Source organism: Mercenaria mercenaria, chromosome 4 (genome assembly GCF_021730395.1).
Source record: "Mercenaria mercenaria strain notata chromosome 4, MADL_Memer_1, whole genome shotgun sequence".
Lineage (NCBI taxonomy): Eukaryota > Metazoa > Mollusca > Bivalvia > Venerida > Veneridae > Mercenaria > Mercenaria mercenaria.
Window position 1 is genome coordinate 75,958,071 of NC_069364.1, and position 18,858 is coordinate 75,976,928.

The 18,858-nt window shown below is 35.6% G+C and overlaps 1 protein-coding gene across 6 annotated transcripts in view; it reads right to left on the reverse strand.

Annotated features, from left to right (window-relative positions):
* Positions 1-18,858, reverse strand: part of LOC123552175 (anoctamin-4-like) — a 127,802-nt gene that overhangs the window by 35,417 nt on the left and 73,527 nt on the right. For all 6 annotated transcript variants that reach the window (XM_053541710.1, XM_053541708.1, XM_053541709.1 and 3 more), the window contains 8 exons: positions 9,956-10,018; positions 8,944-9,018; positions 7,318-7,482; positions 6,412-6,448; positions 5,325-5,436; positions 4,756-4,813; positions 3,631-3,728; positions 1,990-2,123 (listed from right to left, as the gene is read on the reverse strand). In XM_053541710.1, the coding sequence (XP_053397685.1) occupies positions 1,990-2,123; positions 3,631-3,728; positions 4,756-4,813; positions 5,325-5,436; positions 6,412-6,448; positions 7,318-7,482; positions 8,944-9,018; positions 9,956-10,018 (742 nt within the window). The remainder of the gene's footprint in view (positions 1-1,989; positions 2,124-3,630; positions 3,729-4,755; positions 4,814-5,324; positions 5,437-6,411; positions 6,449-7,317; positions 7,483-8,943; positions 9,019-9,955; positions 10,019-18,858) is intronic.

Consider the following 18,858-nt stretch of genomic DNA (forward strand, 5'->3'; position numbering starts at 1 on the left):
AATAGCTGTATGTACTTGCACGCAAAACTTTAACCAGGATTTTGTAAGTCCAAAAGGGGGCATAATTTGCCCAAAATACATGTCAGAGTTATGGGACTTGACCCAGTGAGGTAGGTAATTGATCTAGAAAAAGAAAAAATAAGTTTCAAATCTATATGCCTTTTAGTAATAGCTGTATGTACTTGCACGCAAAACTTTAACCAGAATTTTCTAAGTCCAAAAGGGGACATAATTTGGCCAAAATACATGTCAGAGTTATGGGACTTGACCCAGTGAGGTAGGTAATTGATCTAGAAAAAGAAAAAATAAGTTTCAAATCTATATGCCTTTTAGTGATAGCTGTATGTACTTGCACGCAAAACTTTAACCAGAATTTTCTAAGTCCAAAAGGGGACATAATTTGGCCAAAATACATGTCAGAGTTATGGGACTTGACCCAGTGAGGTAGGTAATTGATCTAGAAAAAGAAAAAATAAGTTTCAAATCTATATGCCTTTTAGTAATAGCTGTATGTACTTGCACGCAAAACTTTAACCAGAATTTTCTAAGTCCAAAAGGGGGCATAATTTGGCCAAAATGAAGGTCAGAGTTATGGGACTTGGTGCTATCAACTAGTTTTATAACCCCGAAGGCACATGTGAAGTTTCAATTCAATATCTACATTAGTTTTGGAGATAGTAACTTGCATGTAAAACTTTAACCAGAATTTTCTAAGTCCAAAAGGGGGCATAATTTGCTCAAAATACATGTTAGAGTTATGGAACTTGACCCAGTGAGGTTGGTAATTGACCTAGAAAAAGAATAAATAAGTTTCAAAGCTATATGCCTTTAAATGATAGCTGTATGTACTTGCATGCAAAAACTTAACCAAGGTGTGACGCCGACGCCGACGCCGACGCCGACTCCAGGGTGAGTAGAATAGCTAGACTATTCTTTGAATAGTCGAGCTAAAAATAGAGTGCTTTGCAAAAAATTGTCATGCACATAGAAAGTACAATTCGACAGCTGGAGGTAAAATCAGGCGACTATAATTATCAAATTCTCAAGTAAACATTTGCCCCGGGGCATGAACAAAACTGGTTATTATTGGCTGGTATGTTCACACGTGATAGGATTTGTAAGATTTGTATATGACAATTTGTATATTGAAATTTGATAGCCATGCGCCAAGACATTTATCCTGGCAGTGCGCCTGGCTGAAAGGGCCTGGCGATAACCCTGTCATTCCTCTTAGGTATTGTTTGATCATATTATAGTTGATTTGAATAATAAAAAGTATACTTACTTTTTTGTGTAAAGGTTACTGTGATGCATGTTTACACTGACAGGAATATTGCATATTCTAAACTAAGGGAAGTAACTCAGACTTCCAGAACCTAGTGTCTGTGCAATAAGATAACCGCTGTAACTATTAGTCAGCTATCGACTTTGGAAGTGTCACAGAATGATAACTGTGTTTTCCTATTGCATCGTAACAAATATATTTAGTAGAGCAGTTTTTTTCTACCACATTTATTCAATTTAATTCTCGTGTGTACGCTAATATTTTATAACTAATAGCGTTAGCCGACTCAAAAATAAGCGACCCCCATGGACAGGGTCAATTTTGATCCCAGGGGCATACATAAAGCTAGAAGCAAAACATCCAAGAGCAGGGCATTACAGTTTTAGATAAGAAGATTTTTAAAGTTTTTCCTGTAACAAAGGAACCCCAGAGCAGGGCCAATTTAGAGCATGATTTGAACAAACATGGTAGAGATCCACTACCAAATGCTACATGCCAAGTATCTAAGCCCTAGTTCTTGTAGCTTCAGACAAAACGATTTTAGGTTTTTTTTCTTATTGAAACAAATGACCACAGGGCTGGACCGAGTTCAACCCCAGAGGTACAATTTGACACTATACATATTCATATTCTTAGGCATTAAAGCATTTGATACGGCTTTGTATTGTATCAATGTCGCCATATAATCAGAAAGCTCAACTTACCCATTTCAAGATATTCGTCAAACAGGCCAAGTTTAGGTTGGTCCGCAAGGTTGTAATCTTGTTCCCAATGTGTATACACCTTATCTTCTTTATCATGTCCAACACTGCGTGACTTGAACCATACCATCAACTTTCTACAAATATTAAGTAAATCCATTTAACATACATTACATATATAAACAAGAGCTGTCACTATTGGTGACAAATGCCCCCGGAGCTCCCCAAGAATGCTACAGTTGTCTGGGAAAAATATGCCAGAACAGTTTAGGTATGAATCATTTTGTGACCTTGACCTTGACTTGAGAGACCAAGGTCATAAGTGTGACACATCTTCTCAACATTTGTGTCAAATTATTTTCAAAACCCTTGATAAATGGCAGAGTTATGGACCACAACAAGAAACGGACCATGTTAACCTTCGACTTTTAAGTGTGACCTTGACCTTAGAGCTAGGGGTCTGGGTCTTACATATGACAAGTCATCTTATAATGGTAAACATTTATGCCATGTTATTTCAAAATCCCTTCACAGATAGCAGAGTTATGGACCGGACATGAAACAGACACTGTTAACCTTTGACCTCTAAGTTTGACCTTGACCTTGGAGCTAGTTGTCTGGGTCTTGCGCAGGACAGGTCATCTCATTATGGTGAACATTTATGCCAAGTTATTTCAAAATCGCTTTATGGATGGCAGAGTTACAGTCCGGAAGAGAATTTACACGGACGGACTGACGGACAGACAGTGCAACTTTAATATGCCGACCTTCAGGGGCATAAAAAATATATATATTATATATCTTCAAATCCAAAAACTTTTCCAAAAATATACTAATTGCACTTTAAGGTAATGGAGCCATAATGACAATCAGCAATTTCCGTGTGATTAAGTATCTTTCTTATGCAACTTTGGCATCTATTAGACATAACAGAAATTTTGTTTTAGAACAACCGTAGAATCTCAAACCGAGAATACATAACCAAACAGAAATTGCCGGTAGTCATAACGGGTCCACTACCTTAAACGCTAAGCTCTACTACATTACACAAGAGCTCATAGAACATGAAATGCCCCCTTGATGTATTCAGTAACTACATAAGGAACAGTAATTATTTGGTCATTGTGTGCTGGATGTTTGACATACTGATCAATAATTATAGGTCATTTACCAGTCATAAGTGACCTCCGTATCAAATGTGATCCTAGGCCCAAGTATTCTCAAGTTATCGTCCGGAAACCGTTTAACTGTTCCGAGTCACTGTGACCTACACCTTTGACCTACTGATCTCAAGATCAATAGGGGTCATCTGCTGGTCATGATCAACCTTCCTATCAACTTTTATGATCCCAGGTCCAAGTGTTCTTGAGTTATCATCCGGAAACCAATTGGTCTCTAGACTGATCAACATCAGCAAAAAAAATATACCCCTCCTACTTTGAAGGGGGGTATAATAAGGTGACGGCCACTCAACTCGAGAGTCTCTGGTTGAAACCCCTCTAAGACTAGGATAGCACCTGTGAGATGACACATCTGTACTGCTTTTTTTTTCAAAGAAAGTGGACTCATAACTGATGTAAATAAGCTTCAAGGTGACTTAACAACTCAGCTAAATTAATTAGTACAACGGTAAAGTATACTTACGGAAGAATGACTTCCTTGAAGTTAGCAAAGATCTGTTTACCAACCATGATGATACCCAGCTGAATACACAACTCAATCAGACAACCGGCAGGATCACACTGCAAACAAATAAAACCTTACTGCACAAAAAAACTGGGCCTGTATTCATCAAGATTTTAAGTCTGAATCTTAGGCTTAAAAACAGCAAATACTGAATTTGCCAAAAGTTTGTCTATAACATACTTATACTGCTGAAATTGAGCTAAGTCATCATTAACTGCAAAATGAAAATTCCTGAAGGATTCCATACAATCCAGGAATATCTGAGAATGCCAGAGAAAAGTGAACCATTCTGAAGTCCAAGTTTCAGACTTTTGAACATTTATAAGTCAGGCCAAGCAGATCTTATATTTTTCAAGTCATATAATTGTTAGAAACTAATTTTCCACAGCCATATTTAAATAATTTGGTAAATATCTGCTTCTTCTTCCTGCTGCATACTATACATCTAAAGCAAAATGAAACTGAAATAATTTTGTCGTATCATGAATGGCTAGTGCTAAAACATAGACATCAATATTTTTTATCAGAATATCTGGCTGTAAATTATTTGTAAAGTTGAAATACTCACTAGCAACTGTAAATCCTTGTAAATTGTTTCAGTGTTAATGTCAAATTGCATTAACACTTATGATAAATGTACACAACAACAACTACATAAAGGTGGCCAATTAAAAGGTTATCATCATCATTTAGCCCTTCATTTCCTTCCAAATACATACTCTGTTATTAAACATTCTCCTGTTGTTTTTTTTTAAGATTTGATTCCCTCATTTCAAACAGAATTGTCTGACTGTCATCCTCTTCAGGTTAAATTTCCTTTGGCAGTTATAAAACTGACTTTGAGGACCAGTCTATAAACCCAAGCATCTGATTGGCTCTTCTAGGGCCACATTTGCTATTATCCAATGGAAATGTTGCAGTCCAAGACTGGCTTCCAAACTCTGTTTTTTATATTCAGTGCTTTGTAAATCACATGCCAGATTTACTTCCTCGCACAATGATATGCTGTTTTACATTTAATGTTGTTAGTTTCATATTCTTTAAAAAAAAAATATCATCTACAATAAAGTCTGAGAGAGTTACCTCCTCCTGACGGAATCCAAACAGGTTGCGGTCATAATTGCCAGGTCTCCCAACAAATCTGAAAACAGATGAAACATTTTGAGCCATGTTGTGCAAACCAATCTGTAACTGTACCTTGCAATCCTTACACCCAGTATATTAGAATTGACCAACAGGCTGGAGTCTTTTTATTTGGAATTAAGATGCTGCTCATGCTCAGCTGCTTTATTACTAACTATAGGTATATGACAGCTGCTTGTTTCTGTATCAAGTTATTTCATCCAATTGTTAGGTTACATGTAATTTCATATTCAGTCTGCTGTTACCAGTGTGAATCATGGTAGGTTACCAAGTCAATATATATAGCATTTCTTTCATCATTAACATCTGAAAACAAACTTCAAATCAAACATACACAAATCCTGACCAGTTGCATTTGAGTACTGCTGTTACAGCCAGAATCAATAAATAAAGCATGCGAAAGTAAAACATATACCTAATTTTAGTTATATCACTAGGCTCTAACTTTAAGGCCCCTTTACCAATATGAAATTCAAAATATCCTTTAGGCTATAGTAATCAGTACTGACCTGCCCTTGAAGAAGCCTATATAGATAATGGAAGCGTAGTAGTTGACGAACTGGAAGAGAAACATCTTGAAGGTGAAGGCATCCTCCCATTCAGACTCTGTACGATGTTGTTCTGAAACCAGAAAATCTTAACCTTTACCCTGCTAATTTGGGCAATGCCATTTATTATTTGAAGTGGCGTTCATTGAAAATTTACTGACTGTACAGTGAACAGTGCAGACCATGATCAGTCTGCATGGATGGTCGCAAAGGCAGAGTCACTTGCTGCCAACAGGGTAAAGGTTACCTTACCACCAATTACAACTGTATCAACTGCTACAGGAAAGAAATATTATTTTTTGCATACCAGACAAGAGTTTTTGGTGTTTTCACTGGCACCAGAAAACTCCACCTTACACGTGATGGTGTGAGATAACCATTGTGCTGTAAATGATATCATAATGGAATTCAAGTATTAAAGCAGTGAATTTATCTCTATCATTTAAAAGTAAAATAAAATAAACATTAAATCACTTGATACAGTTTCGATTATAAATATATTTTTCCATATGAAATACATAATGTTACACAACCTATAATAAAAGTGAACTAAAGTTCTATGTTGCTGTGCACGTTTAAATGTGATGATGATCTTTCCATTTATGGACCTAACAATATTTGTTTTAATATGCTTCTGTAAGAAAAAGGTGCTGTAAAGAAAGCCATTTCATTTCATCTCTTCTATGATTAACAATCATGGGGACTAACTGTTATGGATTTCATGGTTGCATCATTCAAAGAAAAGCTGTTTATATAGAAGTTTTTATATTTCAATTTTGTTTGACAATACCAACATATCCCCTCCGACAAAGAAGAGACAAGAAACTGCTTATAACAAATGGAAACATTATACCCCACACCAAAATGTCCAGAACAACTTCTTTTCTATTGCAGAGAATCACAGTGTCAGTTTCGATGCAGGCTGGTATTGTGTATTACTTCCAGTGATATTTATATAGTTACTAAATTTAAAACATGCAAGACTTCACAAAAAAATCAGCTAAAAAGCAATTTCTAACATAGATTATCTTAGATGACAGATACTTACCTAATTCAGTTAATGCTTCAGCAATCCTTTGATAAATCTAAAAAATGTATCAACAAATAAAAAGGTTAACTATGCCAACAAAATAAATATCTAGCATCAGCTGAAATATATGAGCCGTGCCATGGGAAAACCAACATAGTGGGTATGCGACCAGCAAGGATCCAGACCAGCCTGCGCATCCGCGCAGTCTGGTCAGGATCCATGCTGTTCGCTAATAGTTTCTCCAATTCCAATAGGCTTTAAAAGCGAACAGCATGGAGCCTGACCAGACTGCGCGGATGCGCAGGCTGGTCTGGATCCATGCTGGTCGCACACCCACTATGTTGGTTTTGTCATGGCACGGCTCATATTTTGTTTTCTACATAATTATATAAAATCATATTATAGTTTATGTTTGTCAGATGCTTCTTAGGATCAACTCTCTAGGTTCATATACCATCTTAGACCTAAATGTTTGCAAGTCCTTGTGGTATTAAAATGTCTTTAGAATTCTATTGTTAAACTGCTCTTATTTATAATGTTTTTGCAACTACCTTCTTTTATGGCATTGGAAATTTTATTTTAAACCAATATGAAGACAGCTCTAAGTATTTAGCAGTTCAAAACAAAAAACCTCATATCAATTTGGCTTGTTTTAAGTTTCTTCCAGTGACAATTCAATTTATTTACAAGAAAATCAAGAAGAAAACAGTAAAGATGACTTAAACTGGACAAAATAACTATACTAGCAGTTTGTCAGTTAAAGAATGTCAGTCAGTAAAAATCAAATGATCCTGAATCAGGAATTTCCAACCAGCACATTGTGCCTAAAAGCATTCTTTTTCTTTTTTCATCAACTTATACTGGATAGATAACCAGCATATAACATTGTTACGTCATTGATAAAATATGTACAAGAATACTTACAAAGTTGAGGATGAAAATGATGACCAAGTTAATACAGGCAGCAGTTGCCGAGGCGATCAATCCAGCCCGACCTTTCACAACACCATCACCCGTCGTCGACAGTACAGCTGCTATGGCAATTCTGTAGACAATCACTCCAACCACCGCCACTAAAACCACTGCCATCTAAAATATATATACTAGAACCTACAGTAACAACCTGTCTTACCAAACATTCACCCCTGTCTAACAAAGTTGTCAAGAGGTTGTCACTTTATTACACTGTTTTAGAATGCAGTCCAACTTGTGCTAACAATTACTTTCATGCACAGTCAACTTTTACAAAAAAGTCTCCTTAGTTTTCATTATCTGATAACACATTTTAGCCGTCCCAGCAGCAACCGCTAACAACAAGTGGGCCATGATGGCCCTAGGTTGCTCACCTAAGTTTCAGAGCTTAAGTGCAACTTTGGAAGAGGACAGTAATATGCTCAAAGTGTCAAAAGGTCTTCAGGCAGTAGAATTTGATAACATAAATTAATGTGACAGATGACAAACTCAGTATGCTATCTCAGTCTTAAAACTAGGTGGAAAAAACAACACACACAGACAATTGGAGCAGGCTGAGAGTATTTTGGAAGGGCTTTTAAAATGGTTCCCTTCTTAAGTCTAGCAGCCCCATGAAAGGGGCAAAGTATCCACATTTTGCACACAATTGGGAAAGGACCTTATAATGATGCTACAGACCAAGATTGATGAAGATGCATCCAGCAGTTCATGAGAAGAAGTTGTTTAAAGGTATTTCTATATTTAGCTCTATTTGCTCATACAAGGGACCAAGTATCCAAATTTGTATAAGTTTGGCAGGACCACCTACAATGATGCTAAAGACAAAGTTTGATGAAGATCCATCAAGCAGTTCAAGAGAAGTCCTTTAAAGGTATTTCTATAAATTAACTCTAGCGGCCCCTACAAACTTCACAGAAAACCTTACAATGATGCTACATACCAAGTTTAATGAAGATCCATCAGGTGGTTCATGAAAAGATTTCATTTAAAGATATTTCTATTCTGAGCCCTAACAGCCCCTAAAAGCACCCATTTGATAATATTTGGGAAAGGACCTAATAGTGCTTAATATCAAGCCTGATGAAGATCCATCAAGTGGTTCATGAGAATAGGTTGTTAAAAGATATCTCTATTTCTAGCTCTAGGGGCGTGGCCCCTAAAAGGGGCCAGGATGGATGGTGAGCGACTACAGTAGCTCACTTCGAGCACAATGTGCTCAGGCTGAGCTAAAAACATTCGTTTTTCTTGCAACAAACTCTATATGAATAATACATTCAATTCTTCTCAGCAGCAACCTCTGTACGACAAGCACATTTCTGTCTTTCTTAGCAGTGTTAACTCTAGTAAGGTTATACCATATAACATTTAATCTTGAGAATTCTGTCAAATATCCTAAATAGATATCAACCTTGATGCATATTAGTACAAAAAACAAGTTTGCCACTCTTAGCATTTCTAGAAGAAACAGGTTTAGCTTAGTTCAAATTGCATGTCATTCTCTTGCTCTAAAAAGCTGTTGAAAGATTTTGAATGATAGCTGTGAATAACTGACTCAGTAGGACATTTTCTAACACTTACGAAAAATAACAGTATTGACACAGTGGTGCCATATCTACAGCATTTGCTCCACCCTGGTACATACGGCTCCAATCTCTGAAATAAACATTATATACATATGTTTCTTCATTCATAAAATGCCAAAATTTATATTCAAATCTTGCTTTACTCACATACTTAGAATTGTTGTTACCATACTGAAGTTTTATTATACTTAATTTTCTGTATAAAAAATAAACTTACTTGTTGACAGTATAAGAAGTATAAGAAAACACTACTAAATAGCCATACTTATAAAGTGTTATTTCAACATATTTATTATAACTTCTTAATTTGAGATAACCACAAATTTAACTTATACTACTTTTATATTGCAAGTATCTACATTTTAATTTACTGTAATGTCATACCACCCCTGTTCTACAGATATTTCATTCAGAATTCATGATTTTGCATTATTACATGACTGTATTCTATTGTTTCTCTGATTGGCTGAAAACGGTTCGAAAAGTAATGAGTACATATCATATCAACTTATCTTGGGTTATAAATAGTAAGATAATAAAACATAGATCGAAGTAGGTGCTTGGAAAACCAATATCAACCTCTTGGTCTAAAAATAGACGGCAATATTTCCAATGTCAAAATTCAGTTGAATTAAAGATACGATTGTAATAACAAGACTGACTATACATCTATGCATGTAATAAAACAATTATTGCCTTCGGCTCGGTGAATATAACTTTTTTTGGGTTGATAAATCCTGATATCAACCTATGAAAAAGTCGATAATTGTATAATAACATAATACTACCTACTTTTCAATTTGAAATTTCAAATACCACATACAAAAGACAGTTCAGTGCAGACAAAGATATGTGGAATAGTAAAGCATGAAACATCAAATGTAAATGCTACATGAACAAGTTGTGTAGCTTTCTAGTCTCTCATTTGCTGTATGTTCTGTAAAACTTTGCTAAATTTCAAACTGAAACTATTACCCTGTTGGTAAGATTTTTAAACAAAATATTACCTTGTTGATTGGATTTTCCCTCTTCCTTCTCACTTTGTTCTCAAACTCTGGCCTCACAGTTTCCTGTAATCAGAGATCAACGATACATATACCTTCAATACTGACAACCTGGTTATCAGCACTTAGAGGGGAAAAAAGTTGGCAAATTTTTTTATTTTTTTTTGGATAAATGAATAGAGTATTGTTAGCAATCTTTCAACATTGAAATTGGTCTTTACAAGTCTAAATACTGTTTCCTCAAGATAATTCCACAAAATATTTTCAGGCTTTATTTGATATCTAGAAGTCAGAATGAAAATCTTGTAAATGGAAATTATCGGTTTAGTAGACCAATTTAGGAATCCAGACCAATGGAATTAGTAAGAATTTCAAACTGCTGTACAAGCTGTAAGACTCCACTGTCATAGCTACATGCCAGTACGTGTATTGCAAGGGATATATGCAATAAAGTTGTAAACTTATATGAAACAAAGTAAAGGTACTACAATGAACTTCCCTTAGCCATTACCCTGCTAAATTTCTATAATGAACTTGTCCATCTTACAATTTGGACAGTACCATTAACTGTTAAAAGGGGTGTTTACCAAAGAAAATACTGACTGAATGGTGAACAGTGCAGATCATGATCAGACTTCATGGATGTACAGGCTGATCATAATCTATACTGGTCACAAAGGCAGAATCAATCATGTCCAGCACTGTAAGGGTTAGTGACCACCTGCATTAAGCAGCCACTTGCCTTAGTCAGTCAGCTTACTTCACAAACAGACATCTAATTTCAACCTGTCTTAAACAGCCAGACTGTGCCACTCCCTAGGATGGCTGCCTAAGGTAGGTTTGGCAGTATTGCTATATTTAGTATCAAAACTGATGTAGTACTAATTTTTGGAACAGGTAAGTAAAAACAACTGCATTCAAACCCTTAAACTTAGGTAGCAGTTGGTAGTTTCCAGCCACATATTCGAATTGGCCAGGGTCAAAATCTGTCATTAGAGATAAAACCTTGAAGTGAAGGCTGTTTTGATGTTTGAAATATTTGTTGATGTGAGTTTGTGATTAACAAGTTTAAGAATGGTATGTTGCAGAAATTCTGGCAGATGCGAATGTAATCTTGATGGCATCATTTTCATATAACTGCTTGAAATGCATATATACCACTATCAGCATTGAGCGTCTCGTGAACTGTCAAATGTCATATAGGCCTCACACAGTTGAAAATAGTGAAAAAAGTAATCGGTTGACAGGTATTTTTGTCCAGCTCTGCAAGTAATACTTGAAACTGAGTACAGAATGCAAGTGGCCATTTGGCTCTATCATTTCCCCTAACATTTTAAGGCCAGTTGGAGATATGGCTAATTTGGGCTGAAATGTCATGTATTTTCGCGGGCTGAAATTATCTTTCAGGTGGCTTGTGGATTTAAAAATCTATGCTTTGTATGAAGTTTACTATGTATTTTATTTCTTCTTCAAGTAAGATGTAAAACCGGTATCTTTTTATTTTCAGGTCTGCATCTCTTAAGATATCGGAAGCCGTCTGACTTAGCCACATCGCTCGGAAGTCCGAAGTACTAGAAAAAACCGCCATCTGCTACCTTAAACTAAATAATTATATTCACCAACACTGAGACCACTTTGTAAGAACTTTAAACAACAGTTTAGAGATCAGACTTTTAATTGCAGGATCTCAATGGTTCATTCTAATCTCAATCGGGTGACTGACCAATGGTAGGACTGTGTTCAGAGACTGGTCCCCAACATTCAGTTAAATAGTCCTGAAGCCAAACTAATTATATGATTACACTCAACACCATGCAAAAGCAGAAAATGACAACAAAGTTAATATATCAGTGAACAACAGCATTAAAATATAGAAATATCAAGCAAAAACTGTTCATATATACATTAACATAAGTAACAAACAATGAGGTGTAAAAGATAATACCTGGTTGTATTTAGTTAAAATCATTTCTTCCAAATTATTTGTTAAATGCAACAATTTCAAATTAAGCTTTTGTGTTAGTTGATTTCGAAACAGTACCAGTACTAACAAGCAATTGCTATTGTCATGATTACGACTGTAGACCAAAAGCTTGCAATCTTCTGAGAATTTGCAGTCTTAGAGGGCATATCATATGCCATTTATATTAACCTTTCCTTTGCTAAATTTCTATAATAAAAATTATTTTTCTTTTAAAATAATTTGATTTATTTTTAGAGAAATCAAATGTCACGTCCGTTGCTATGGAACCGATACGCCCTCGCTCTTATCGTTATAAATTGGTACCCGAGTTTATACAAGCCTGTAGCTAGTTAAATTTGATATCGGTAAACAGTCTGTTAAACTTGCATAAAAAGCTGAGAATTCTCGTGCAGCTCTCTGTCTGTTTTTGTACGTTGGCTGAGCGAGTACATGTAAAGTTGACAATTTTGAGTTGACAATTTTATAAAGAATTTAATTCTCTACGCTTGCCGAGAGGTTGTAATAAGAGAAGCGGGCTGGTCTGACAACAACCGACAATGAAGAGAACAGGCGTAATACGAGAGGTCCGTCGTAAATGAAAAGCCGACGAGTGTAACCTTGAAAGCAGGCCTGCTGGCGAACTTGTGGCACCTGAAGGTCGACGATAGAGGAAACAGACTACTACAGGATTATTCTGGTGGGTCAATTGTTATTGACTTTGAACAAATTCTTTCAAATTCTGATGTAGTTCTTTCTAATAACTGTAGAAGTAGCAATATTCCATGTAATAATTCTCAAAGTGGGTGTGGCGGCATAATGGTATAAAATCCTCTTTTTGCAAGTAAATTCCTTCAAACATCGCGTTCACAAAGATGAGTTTTTCAGTTCGGATAATTAACTCGGCCAAATCACGAGCTAATATAAACGCTTTGAAACGATATGCACGTGATAACGGTAAAGTAGATGGGTGGTTTTAACCAAGAGTTTCCTATTCTCGATTGCTTCAAATTCAAAAAATCTTTGCTCGGTTGCACTGAATTCTTGTATAATACAGAAAGAAATAAGGAAGATGAAGCAGGAAGGGTTGCGGGCCCATTTGTATCGCCTATTAGTATCGTCCAGTAGAAACTGAATCATTACATTGACCTAGTTTTATGGTAAGGTTAGTTCAAAATCTAGGATGAACGGGTTTACTATCGGACGGCAAAAGTACATACTGGTTGGTGCACGGTCCGGGACAACTGGGTATGACAGAGGTAGTCATCATAGGAAAATTTAGCAGTGAATATTAGAAAAATGTAGTAGTTAAGATGTATAAGTAAATAAACAGTAAAGAAACTAGAAATTAGTTATTTAAACGGCTCACGCGAAATTTGGGCGTCACGTACATAAAAAACATGCGTGTAAAATTCATTATTTAATATTATGGCCTCAAACTTACAGCACCGCTAGAGAATAAATATAGCTGGAATTCTATAGCATTTTTGATAAATTATTGACAGAAAGTTCAACAAAATTACATAAAAACAGCTGATTTTATACAGGATTACATTTGAAATTTTATATGGCGCGATCATAAATAAGTACTTAGTTTTTATAGTAAATACATGTAAAACACTTTATGCACATAATTCAAACTTTTGGCCGGAAAACACAAAAAACAGTATTGAAAAATATTTAATGATGAATAAGTGGCAGCAATTTAAAAACATAGAGTAAACGGTTACATGTCAAGCATTCTACTTTATCGACATGGCATATTCAACGAGGCGTGTAGCTTATATCAAACAGGTGTGTGCGTGACCTATATATCGGCCGTGTACGTACAGAATAAATATGTCGTTTTAAAATAAACATTAGATTTACTGTTATCATCCTAAAGTAGCGTATTGACAGTTCATTGCCACAACAGTTGCCACTTAGATGTTTTGTAAGTCATGAAGAGAACCGCGGGTCTTTGTGGATAATTTTGCTAATAAACAACTACAACATTAGAAGACAGCATTTGAACAGAAAATAACATCTTATATTATTAGAAAACAAAACAAAAATAATTAAAATAAATATATTAATAAATGAATTAATAAGTAAATAAATGAATAAAAATAAATTAAAGAAAGAAAGATTCTGTCTGCTAAAAGACATCATAAGGTAAATACAATCTTTGCTGCAGGGCTGGGCTATCGCATTTGGCAACTGTGTTTAAAAGATTATATTTCTAAGAACATGGCTTCCAATTGATAAGAATTTTGGGGGATAAATTTCTGAAAATTTATTGTGGCGGGAAAATTCTATCGACTGGAAAGTGACCGGGCGTTAGATTCGTTAATCGGTATCAGTTTAAACGTTTTTTGACTTAACACTATTGTAAGCCCGATTGATCTAGCTCGCGCGTTTTCAATATAGACGCAAACGTGAACCGCAATTGGTATTTAACCTTAGTTTGTTTAAGTTGTTGCATTGCGTTGCAGTTAAGTTACATATTTTCCGTTAAGGTATGATTTTTGATTATTCGGACTGACTGGCATGTCACGCTTGGTCTCCTTCCCGTCGAGTGAATTTTTCATCAACTTGGTCGGAGCCCTCGCGCTTACCCTATCAAGTTTAATTAGAGCGGCCGTTACAACCCATCTTATTATAATACTATCCCATCTTGTTATAATATTATGTAAATGGAACTGAACCTTCAAACCAACTTGACAGGAGCTTCTGTGCCTACCCTGTCTCGTTGAAAATGTTACTGCGTATTAGGTTTTAATTACTTAACGGATAACTTTATTTTTGTCATATTTAATTTTTGTTGTTGAGTATGTTCAGAATTGTTGGCAAGGCAGTTAAGTTCATTAACCTTCATCAGCTGGGCAGGAGCCTCAGGCGTACCCGGTCCCGTTGAGGAGGTTACTTATTTTTGACATAAAAAGTTATTAATTATTTAACTTATGATCACTTTATTTTGTTACATTTGTTGTTATGATAGAATTGTTTGCAAGGTAATTATTAAACATATAGAGGAGGCAATGTGTGTTTATTTTTATTTCGAGTAATTTCAAATAATAAAAATTATTTTTCTTTTAAAATAATTTGATTTATTTTTAGAGAAATCAAATGTCACGTCCGTTGCTATGGAACCGATACGCCCTCGCTCTTATCGTTATAAATTGGTACCCGAGTTTATACAAGCCTGTAGCTAGTTAAATTTGATATCGGTAAACAGTCTGTTAAACTTGCATAAAAAGCTGAGAATTCTCGTGCAGCTCTCTGTCTGTTTTTGTACGTTGGCTGAGCGAGTACATGTAAAGTTGACAATTTTGCCCACCCGCCACACCCCATAATGAGATTACAAAGGCGCCGCTTGCAATGTTCTGTTTTATAAAATGCGTTTCCGTCCAGTTTCAATATGACAATGATAATGACGAAGTTTATTTGATGTAGCGGCCACTGGCCCAAAATTAAAATATGCATGTATATACAATCTGGGAATACGGGACGTAAATTCAAATCTTATTCATAATATAAACCTATTAACTTGTATACTTTAGTTTCATGTATATAGTACATATTATTATATTTAAAGCAAACGTTTACGTTCTATGAAATCATAGTATGCGTACATGGCAACATTTTTATTGTAGTTATTGCTACTGCTTATAAGGATAATAAATGAGTAGACATAAATTGATACAATATTTCCTGGAATATGCTTTGCTCTTAATTTCTGTAAACAAGGACATAGCAAAAGGAAGTGCATTTAATTTTCTTTACCAGTTCCACATAATTTACATACATGTTCATTTTGTCAACATTATTATATTATCCTCTCTCTATCTCGAGCTGTTTCAGTAGGAGAGTTGAGACAGATTTTCTGCTCTAGTCATATATTTCAGATCGTTACTTGACGAGGATGAGTGTACAAATAAATCAAAAGGTTTCCAAAGACGATTTCACACATATTTGCTCGAAGTATTGGACTGCTGAAGACAATGATTAGATGTGGAACACGGATAATATGCCATTCAGCAAGTGTGGAGATAAACAGTAACATAAGATGTGTTATCAATTTTAATGTGTGTTATCTAATTATGTGCGTTTAAATGCCAAGTGTTTGTATACTCTGGATCCTCAATCAGATAACGTTCATTACAAATATATTGTTTTAAAGCTTGTTATGGAACTTGCTTTTGAAGGGATAAAATTATTTATTTCATGCTTTTATGGTAGCCTACGACACAATAATTTAATTGTCGCTCTACGTTATCATGATATATTACTGGAGAATTCTAGTTGGCAGGGGGGAGACTGCGTGATATCTATATTAAATGCATTTAGTAAGCGTTTATAATTATATCTAATCTAGAGCATCTTTGTTAGACATTCAGCTATCATTTCTCATCGGTCGTTTCCAATTCGTACCCGAGGGGACATGACAGCTTCAATAATGTAGTTAGCTTGTTGCATCGCAATTGCCACATACGTTCTTGCAAACCGTTGCTTGTACGAGTTTAATCGCTGTTGTGTAGTTTGCTTTGCCTAAGACTACAATACATAATAGCATAATGTTTTAGGTGTTATGACACGAAGTTGCTTTGGGTTACTAAGTCCGGGTCTTATAGTACAGTAGAACCTAGATTGCCTGGCGTTGCATGAAAGGCATCAGTATATAGTAAACACTTTACAGTAAATATTTAGTTATCTACGATTGCAGTAAAATACCACAGTTTTGATACCGTTTTCTAATAAAGTGTTATGACTCGAAGTTGCTTTGGATCACCCAGTCCGGTTTTTATAGTACGGTAGGACATTGACTGCTTTGTGTTGTATAAAAGGCATCAGTAAATAGTATAAAGATTTTTTCAGTGAAAATTTATTTATGTAGTATTTATATGAGTGCAGTAGAATACCACAGTTTTGATGCCATTCTCTAATTAAGTGTTATAACTCGAAGTTGCTTTGGGTCACTAGGTCCGGCACTCGTAGTACAGTAGGATCTAAATTGCTTTGCATTGCAAAAAAGGCATCTGTAAATAGTATAAAGATTTTGTAGTAAGTATTTAGTTAAGATTGCAGTAGAAGACCAAAGGTTTGATGCCATTCTCTGATAATTTGTTTTGACTCGAAGTTGCTTTGGGTCACTAGGTATATCTTTTATAGCTAGGTAGGACCTAGATTACTTTACATTGTATAAATGCATCAGTAATTAGTACATAGTTTTCTGCACTAAATATTTAGTTAAGACTACAGTGACATTTCACAGGCTGGATGCCATATTTTAATAAGTGTTATGACTCGAAGTTGCTTTGGGTCACTAGGTCCGGCTCTTATAGTACGGTAGGACCTAGATTGCGTTGCATTGCGTATAAGGCATCAGTAAATAGTGCAAAGTTTGCTGCAGTAAATATTTAGTTAAGATTGCAGTGGAATATCACAGGTTTGATGCCAATCTATAATAAAGTGTTATGACTCGAAGTTGCTTTGGGTCACTAGGTCCGGCTCTTATAGTACGGTAGGACCTAGATTGCGTTGCATTGCGTATAAGGCATCAGTAAATAGTGCAAAGTTTGCTGCAGTAAATATTTAGTTAAGATTGCAGTGGAATGTCACGGGTTTGATGCCAATCTATAATAAAGTGTTATGACTTGAAGTTGCTTTGGGTCACTAGGTCCGGCTCTTATAGTACGGTAGGACCTAGATTGCGTTGCATTGCGTAAAAGGCATCAGTAAATAGTACAAAGTTTTCTGTAGGAAGTATTTAGTTAAGAGTGCAGTGGAATATTATAGATTTGATGCCATTCTGTAATAGAATGTTATGACTCGAAGTTGCTTTGGGTCACTAGGTCCAGCTCTTATAGTACGGTAGGACCTAGATTGCATTGCATTGCGTAAAAGGCATCAGTAAACAGTACAAAGTTTTCTGTAGGAAGTATTTAGTTAAGTGTGCAGTGGAATATATGACGCCATTCTTTGACACCATTCTTTAATAAAATGTTATGACTCAAAAGTTGCTTTGGGTCACTAGGTCCGGGTCTTATAGTGCGGTAGACCCAGATTGCGTTGCATTGCGTAAAAGGCATCAGTATGTAGTACAAAGTTTTCTGTAGGAAGTATTTAGTTTAGATTGCAGTGGAATATTACAGGTCTGATACCATTCTTTAATAAACTGTTGTGACTCGAAGTTGCCTTGGATCAACAGGTCCGGTTTTTATTGTACGGCAAGACCCAAATTGCGTTGAGTTGCGTAAAGGGCATCAGTAAATAGTACAAAGTTTTCGGCAGTAAATAATTAGTTTAGATTGCAATTGAATACTACAGGTTTGATGCCATTCTTTAATAAAGTCGTATGACTCGAAGTTGCTTTGGATCACTTTGTCCGGCTCTTATAGTACTGTAGGACCTAGATTGCTTTGCGTTGCGTAAAAAGGCATCGTTAAATAAGATAAAGATATTTACAGTAAATATTTAGTAATGTAGTGTAAGATTGCAGTAGAATACCACAGTTTTGATGCCGTTCCCTAGTTAAGTATTATGACCGATTCTTATAGTGTGGTAGGACCTATATTGCTCGGGGTTGTGTAACAGGCATTAATAAACAGTAAACCACTGTAGTAAATAATTGGATTTAGGTAATGTTAGGTTGCTTATCTTTCTTTTCGATGATTTGTTTTTCGACGTCAACAACGTGAGTAACAAGACTATGAGCTTGAATGGAGCCTCGCTTGTTTATAGTCCCAAACTTCTCTCAAGTAACGTGAACCGCAATTGGTATTTAACCTTAGTTTGTTTAAGTTGTTGCATTGCGTTGCAGTTAAGTTACATATTTTCCGTTAAGGTATGATTTTTGATTATTCGGACTGACTGGCATGTCACGCTTGGTCTCCTTCCCGTCGAGTGAATTTTTCATCAACTTGGTCGGAGCCCTCGCGCTTACCCTATCAAGTTTAATTAGAGC